General features: G+C 34.9%; 1 protein-coding gene across 1 annotated transcript in view; it reads left to right on the top strand.

Moving 5' to 3' along the window:
* The window catches only part of LOC121429141, a 29715-nt gene continuing 21131 nt past the window's right edge, over positions 1 to 8584 (top strand). The window contains exon 1 of the mRNA XM_041626063.1: positions 1 to 346. Coding sequence (XP_041481997.1) covers positions 247 to 346 — 100 coding nt within the window. The 5' untranslated portion in view covers positions 1 to 246. The remainder of the gene's footprint in view (positions 347 to 8584) is intronic.

Here is an 8584-nt window from a genome sequence, read left to right as displayed (position 1 = left end):
TGTGGCGCCTCATCTGCTTTCTGTATTTTGGGATTCTGTGGTGAACACGACACACAAAATAGTGTGTACGAAAGTACTGTACCACCATTGCACTGCATGCTTCGCACAGTTCTCATCGCCGTAGTTCGCCCATTCATTCGAGTAGCGCAACGGCATTCAATACACTACTGGCACCGAATCATGGATGTTTAAATTGGAATTTGCCGTGTAAACTCCTCCAAATTGTGCTTATTCGCGAGAAGAAACATGGCTACCTATATCATCTTTATAAAATTGCTGTTGTTATTGTTTGTGCTCCATTTACCTTGCCCACTTACCGCCATACAACCAGATAATTCAGAAACTGGTAAGTGTAAAATCCTTCGCATTATTACAGGTGGTTTCGGCCGTCAGCTGTTTGACTTTACGCCATGGTCTGCCGTATGGCTATGCTCCATTCGTGTTGAGCGAATTCCAGTGAGTGAATGACAGTGCAGGGTGTTGGCTTAATTCCTAATGCCCCACGTATTGGTATTTGCGGGGTTTTGTGTAATTATTGGGTGTTTGTGGGACAAATATCCATGTTAAAAAGAAACTAAACGAGGTACACATGTTAAATGTTAATGTTTTGACCTCAAAGAGTGACAACTACCCAGACCACTACTCCTATCATAACCTTGTTCATTAAATGAGTGACTCCTATCAGCTGTTTGAATACACATTAAAGGAAAGCAAGCCAAAAAGCATGAAAAATGCAAGATATTTACCTTTTTATTCCCTTTTGAAATGTATGTGCTCCCTCACAATATATCATTCTAAATTATTTTAATTGAAATAAATTGAGCATCAATTTTCACGAATGCACATGATTTCACCATTTTGTGTGGATACAGTACATCTCTTCAAATATTGTTCATTTATAATTATATTCAAATATGGGACCATGATACCAATCATATCACATGTGCGGAAACAGTCTCTTTAGAAACACACTGAATATATTATTTTTATATGTAAATAAATACAAACAAACAAACAACTTTTGAAAAAATAGAAGACAAAATCCATATGACCCAGACTTCTGGATGAAGTCCTTTTGCTGAACATGTATCTAAAATTGTGATAAAGAGACCAGTATTTTTTTTATAATACTATTTTTTATACATTAAAATAAAGATTTCTTATAAGCAATCAGTGGAATGGTTCAATGTCTTTTTAAAGAATAATTTTTTTTTCATTTTATATTGATGATAATAATATTAATAATGAATAGATAATAATAATAGTGTAATAATAATATAATAATTTCATAATAATGATGATGATAATGATTATAAAATAATGATATGAGTTATAATAACACAATAGTGAAAATAATAACAATTACAGTACACCAAACATTGGGGAGAAATCTTTTCTCTTCTCCTATTTTGGTTCTCCTTAATGTGACAGGCCTACCCTATTGTTGACAATATAAGGTAGTTTTTAGACTCATATGATATTCATTATTGAATCAACTGGTACGATGATTGAACAATGTATCAATCAATAAAAGTAAGAATAGTTTTAGAATGCCAACTGATGATGATAGTGACAATGACACTTTGGTTTGTTGCAGTTCAGAACAAAAATTGGGAAATGATTAACAGAAAATAACATAAAAATTGCTTGATTTGTGACAGCCAGATGTGAAGATCTATATTGGATATACCACCAATGTACTCTGAAAAAAGGAAAGTTTGATAATTAGAAGATGGGTTTAATGTAACGAAAGCTTGATGCATGACAAGACAGGCTGTGCACAGTTGAAGCAGGATCCTTGGTTGAGTATACAGTCCTGTTTTCAAAGTGATCTCCACAGTATATATCCTCTGTTCAGACTATTGTCCAAGGGACACAGTTGCCATGCCTCAGAGAATTCTCTTTCAGTCTTATTGTGGCTGCAGAAAAGTCTTTTCTCAGTCAACCAAGACAAGAGATCTTAGAGGTAGGGGCCTTGAATAAGAATTGATAAGGTATGCTACAGATGTAGTATGTGATATGAACTTAGTGCAGTGGCATTCCCCTTTACAATCTAAAAAAAAAAATGTACCTTGTGTCATATTTCTTACATAAACCTAATATGCACAATTTAAATATTTTCTCTACAGTTCAGATACAGAAACAGATCTGGGGGTCGTTTCATAAAGCTGTTCGTAAATTAAGAGCGACTTTAAGAACGACTGATGAACCCTTCTCACGTGCTAAACCATCGCCAATTCAATATACCATTTACCACAAGAAAGGATCACCAGTTGTTCTTAAAGTCGCTCTTAACTTACGAACAGCTGTATGAAACACCCACCCGGGCCCCGTCTTACAAGGAGTTGCAATTGATTTGATCAACCACACCTATGGAAAGCCAGCAATGCCAACATCTAAAACACATGTTTATTCAAATTATTTTCTAGATATGATGTACTGTATTTTCTTGCAAAGTCAGGGCGCCTCTCGTTGCTCACAAAGTACACTGTGCAAATTTTCTGAAGAAAAAAATACGACACTGATGGATTTCCATATGTAGTTGAAGTTGATTGGATCAATACTAAATCTTTGAAGGACAGGGCCCAGTAAAAGTGATAAATGAAATAAGATTGGAGAGACCATCTCCTCCCCTCGAATATCAGTCTGAATATAATAAGGGAAGAGAGTGAGAGCCATTAGACCATGTTACAATTATTTATTCAACCTTAAATTGTTATTGCATTCCATTGGGGGAGGCTATTCTTAACCAAAATTGCTGTGTACATGTACAGGGTGTGTACAAGGGCTGTCTGCACCAGCCCAAGTTTTCAAATTAGCGCGCTATTTCTGAACTGGCAAATTATCTTGATCTGTACAATGTCAAGATTATTGTAATGGAGATACAATCATGGGGATAGTTTGCTGGATTGATCTTGAGATTGCAATCCCAAGTCAGCTTCAGGTATTTGCAAAATGATGTGCTATTTACAAATTATCCAGCTTATTCGCAGATGCAGACGCATTCGGAATTATTTATTCGCGGCATCACACCATATTTATTGATGCCTCGCTCGAGCACTAATTGCTCTTCTCTTGCTGGTGGAGACGGGGTTTCTTGAATCTCAAGATTAATCGCGAAGAGGGCTGATCGGGCTAAAATCTTGAAATTGAGAATTTGGGCTGGTGCAGCACCGCCTTATATGTATGTGTGGTTTGACTTTTTTTTAGGGGGGGGGGGTTATTTCTGAGCTGTGTATTAATTGATATGTGATACCATGGCTGAGTGAGTGTAAGGTGTTAAGACACATAAAAATGAATTATTTTAATTCATTATATTTTTGTACATTAAAAGGCATTCATGTCAATATGGTGTCACCCAATTTCAAGGACACCATTGGAGTAAACCCAACCTGCATTTTTAAGCTATCCATATAATGTTTGACACTATGAATATTAATTCTACATGTATGGTCAAGTTGTATTTGAGGATGGCATGTAACTAAATATTTACAATCTAATTATATCAGAAATTGGTCTGAAATTGGCCTGCCCCACTTTAACAATGCAGCGATCATTTCCAGTATTTTCTCTTCATTAAACAAAATTATGGAAAGACACCTGGGTTCATTTCCGGCTAACCAAAGGCCTCATTCATACAATGTGTGCAAAAGCTTAGCAACATACACATTTGTCTCTTAACATTCAGAAGTAGTCAGGCAAATCCAACCGTTATTACATATATATCTTTAATATGAAAAAGCATCATGCTTGTACATTTCAGGTCTGAATGTTAATCCTACATTGTATCTTTAATAGTCAAGTTGTATTTGAGGATGGCGTAACATGTATTTACATGTACAATCTATTATAATCAGAAATTGGTCCGAATTGGCCTGCCCCACTTCACCAATGCAGCGATCATTTCCAGTATTTTCTCTTCATTAAACAAAATTATGGAAAGCCACCTGGGTTCATTTCCGGCTAACCAAAGGCCTCGTTCAGACAATGTGTGCAAAAGCTTAGCAGCATACACATTTGTCTCTTAACATTCAGAAGTAGTTAGGCAAATCCAACCGTTATTATAAGCATCATGCTTGTACATTTCAGGTCTTAATATTAATCCTACATTGTATCTTTAAAAGTCAAGTTGTATTTGAGGATGGCATATTACAAAATTCATGTATTTACATCTACAATCTATTATAATCAGAAATTGGTCTGATATTGGCCTGCCCCACTACACCAGTGCAGCGACCATTTCCAGTATTTTCTCTTCATTAAACAAAATTATGGAAAGCCACCTGGGTTCATTTCCGGCTAACCAAAGGCCTCGTTCATACAATGTGTGCAAAAACTCAGCAACATCTCTCTTAATGTTCAGACGTGGTTAGGCAAATCCAACATTTATTAAAGCTTTTATGAAAGAGCATTATGCATGTACATTTTAGGTTTGAATAATAATCCTATCTTAGTCAAGTTGATGTATTTGAGGATGGCATACTTGTATATATATATGAAAAAATATTGAATATCTAATTATACATGTAGACCCATCAGGAATTGGTCTGAAATTGGTCTGCCCCACCTACATAAGCAGTGTTTTCTCTTCATTAAACAAAATTATGTACCTGGGCCCTCGTTCATACAAAGTGTATGAAAGCTCAGAAACATTTCTCTTAACGTTCTAACATGGTTAGGCAAATCCTCCAGTTATTAAAGCTTTAATACGAAAAAGCATCATGCTTGTAAATATACATTTAAGGTCTAATAATTTTTTTCTGAAGTTGTCTGAACAAACTGATAATGTAATGACAATATATGGATGGTACTATTTGATTTAATTATTTCACATTGGTATGAGTTACATACATGTACATGTATATGTTGTATGATGTCATGTGTGCCCCACATCTGTGGAATTACCTTCCAGCATCCATTTATGCTATCCCTAATATCAAATTGGTTCTAAATCATAAATGATAAAAAATTAATGAGTATCTAAAAAAGACCATGATCATTTATTTTTTTATTACACCATTTCTAATTCAATCTTTTCTTCACACGTTTTTAAATTATCTATATTTTAAAGTGTGTTGATATGAATTTCATAAAAAGTGCTATAAGAAGATGAAGTTATTATTATTATTATCATCATCATCATCATCATTAAGATATTTTTATATTACTTAATTCATCTTCTTTACCCAGGTAGCTTCTCAGTGATTGACACACTTGTCAACCAGGGCCCTGCACAATACATAAAACAATTATAAGAACAAATACATGTACATGTATACAGCACATACTATACATTATTACATTACAATACAATTACAATAGAGTGAATAATTTGAGCTTTCTGGTGTTAAAGTATCCTGGTTATTTGAATATCTGGTGTCTCTGAAACTCTGGACAAAATTTTCATGTGATTTTTTTTTGTTTTCATAAGTAGTTATACATGTACTGTTCGTCAAAAGCAATTCCATTTCTTGCCTCAGCACGATTTTTCTTATGCCTCAAAATCCAGACAAAACCTTTATATCAAGTCGGGTGTAATACAAAATCACAAAATGAGGAAAAAGTTTTCATTGAGTTTGGCAATCAAAACCATCAGAATAATTACATGTATAAAGAGTTAGGGATTTAAAGTTTTCATTTTACGTTACATACAGTAGCAGCTCCCGTTATGCTTTCAGAAAATGCTAGATGTTGTTCATGATCATGAACCATTAAAAATTGGAAGTTATTTATTACAAAATGAAAATTGAAAAAAAGTCACAACTCTTTTTTATTACTGTATTTAATGGATTTTCTCTAATTCTCTGCCTTTTTAAAAGCAACTTGGCCCCAAGGTAAATTTCCTCTTCTAAAAATCAGGCAGATATGAGCTGTATGTTGTGTATTCAACATCTGTATTCATAACGGATGATGAATATAATGAATAGCATGATATCGCTCATGCATTATGAACCAGTCCATTGTCAGGTTTTTCATGATGAGCTCTTAGTTTGAAAGCCTCCATTACGCCGTCCTTCATTTCCTAAATTAAATTAATTTCCAAGGCATTTTTAACCATTCATTGCGAAGTAGGTCAACTTTAAGCCAGGGTTGGATTGTAAATGGAAATTATCCAAACCATAATCCAGTCCAGCTTAATGCTTGCTTGCACAGTGTACATTGAATTTGGCAGAAATGAGAGAAAAGAATGTATCTATGGAGAGAGAGAGGAAGAAAATATAAAAGAGATAGAGAAAGAGAGAGAGAGTGACAGACAGATCAAAGGCAAAATATAAAGTTAACATGTCTTGAGAGATTGAATTTTTGGCCCGTATTCTGAAGTCGGGTTTAACTTCAACTCAGGTTTAAAGTTGTGGTTTAAGTATGGATAGCCAATTGTTACATAAATCACTAACAGCAGTGATATCTTTTTTCAGCTCATTTGGCTCTCAAATCATTCATAAATTCATAATTGTCTAGGTAGTATAACTAGATGATTGTCTTCACCATCAATGAATCAGGAAAGAGCACAGTAAACATAAGAAACATACAACTTCATAAAAATTTTGACACTTTTGGCTTCCCATAATTTTACCACAGAGTTAGACCATGGTCTAAGTTACATGTAAACCTGACTTCAGAATACGGGCCTTCGAATTTTTGAGATATTGACCCCAGACTGCCCATGATGACCTGAGACTTTTTAGTGCCCTTTTAATATTTTTCCTCATTTATGCTATTATAAAGAAATATACCCTATAGAAAAGTGGCCTTGCCTTAAGAATATAGAAATTAATGCCCCGAGCCCATCAATCATATGGTGCTGCTTTGCTGACTCCTCAAATTATCAGCTTTGATCCATGCCAAGTACCAGCGTGCATGAAATTACATGTCTGGCAAGTCTGCACTCTGCAGTATATTATTATGTTGCTTTACATGCATATGCAGCATACATGTATCTTCGATTCAATTTTTTTCTAGTATTTCTTCCTTCTTCATCATGACTCGATGAGCACTGTCAGAAACCTATATTAAAATGTACAATGTATTGCCCATTACCTAATGAAATCAACTTTTGGAAGAATTACACGTTATTGTTGTGATTTGTGAAGCTTGTTAGAGGATTTAGTGATTTTGCCTTTTTGGAAAGCAATCTACCCTATCTTTGTCTAGCTACATGTACACTGTACATGTACATGTAGTTTGTTACCATTTATGAACCCAAAGAAGGCTTCAATGTTCAAACATGGCTCATCACTTCCTCGGCAGAGATGTAAATTTGTTTTGGAACAGATACTGTACGTATCCACATCTCTTCACTTAGGAGAACAGTGTGTTCTGTCACTTTCGCATACAGTCATGAACATTTACATGGGCATTTATAACTATCATCAAAATTCAAGATAAAGATAAGACCTACATGTACACCTGTTAAACAGGGTACGCGGGAATGGGGGTGACTGGGAAATTAAACATTTAAAATTGTCTCAAAATCAAGTGCTTGAAAGCAATTCACTAAAGTGTAATACTTAAGAATAACCTCCAAAATGATTGATGAGAATTTAAAAAATGTCCAAGCAAAAGTGGACATTTTCAAAATTATCGTATTGGCTCTATTTCAAATAAAAGATAAAAAGAATTGGATTAAAACTCACTAGAAAGTTCATAATACAAAGGGGGTACATACATACATGTAGTTAAAAAAAATGTTCTTACATGTCTTCTAAGAGTGGAGTCAAAACTTAAAAAATCATGGGACTTTAGGCCTGTTTTGAAAGTCTATTTTTGATGCACGTGTGCACAGCCTGTTTTTCGGTCGTGTACACGTTGTAAACCCGAAGAGCCAGTTATGTTACATAATATGATAAGTTGCGTTAGGCCTTTGTAGCCATATCAATTATTTTGTCAACAGCTTTAATTCGATTGATGCATCAAAATTTGAAGGCGGGTAAATCAAGTAATTTTTTGGTTCTGTCATGACCGCTCTGAAATGCGCTGAAGGCCGGGTTAAGCGTTGCACAAGCAGCCAGATGCAGAGCAGTGAAGATCGTCTGTATTTTCCATGATCACAAAACATCAACTAAAAAAAAAGGTATCCTAGCAGAATTCTTCCTAAAATATCTAAAATAATGATATTTGCAGATGACAACATTTAGGCCTTACGTTTGAAAAAAAACAATATGGAAGGCAGAATCAAGTCGATCCGAACAATTCTTGGTCAAAAAACAGTCACAGTCCAGACTCGCACACACACTACAGCCCCTATACTACACTCACTCTCCCGCCCGAAACGAGAGGCGTGCTTGCCGCCCAACAAGTGAGTCTAGCGGAGACCAACTTGGCCGAGATGTTGTTGGATCCAAAATGAGCTCCAAATTCATGGGAATAGATATACATAATTTTCTCAGGATGGTCATTTGAATTGGTATTCTATGCTGATATAATGATTGTAAGAAAAGTTTGTGGAATATGAGTTACGACAATGTTCAAGAATTAATCCTGATAATGATATTTTTGATAATCCTTTTTTAGACTCAAGATAATTGCAGACCACTGACTCGACCAAAATAAATACAAATGTCTCAAATTGAGCTCTAAATTTATA

The sequence above is a fragment of the Lytechinus variegatus genome, chromosome 15 (genome assembly GCF_018143015.1).
Source record: "Lytechinus variegatus isolate NC3 chromosome 15, Lvar_3.0, whole genome shotgun sequence".
NCBI classification, from domain to species: Eukaryota; Metazoa; Echinodermata; class Echinoidea; order Temnopleuroida; family Toxopneustidae; genus Lytechinus; species Lytechinus variegatus.
Note: the sequence above shows the minus strand (reverse complement) of the source record. Positions and strands in the feature narration are given on the sequence as shown.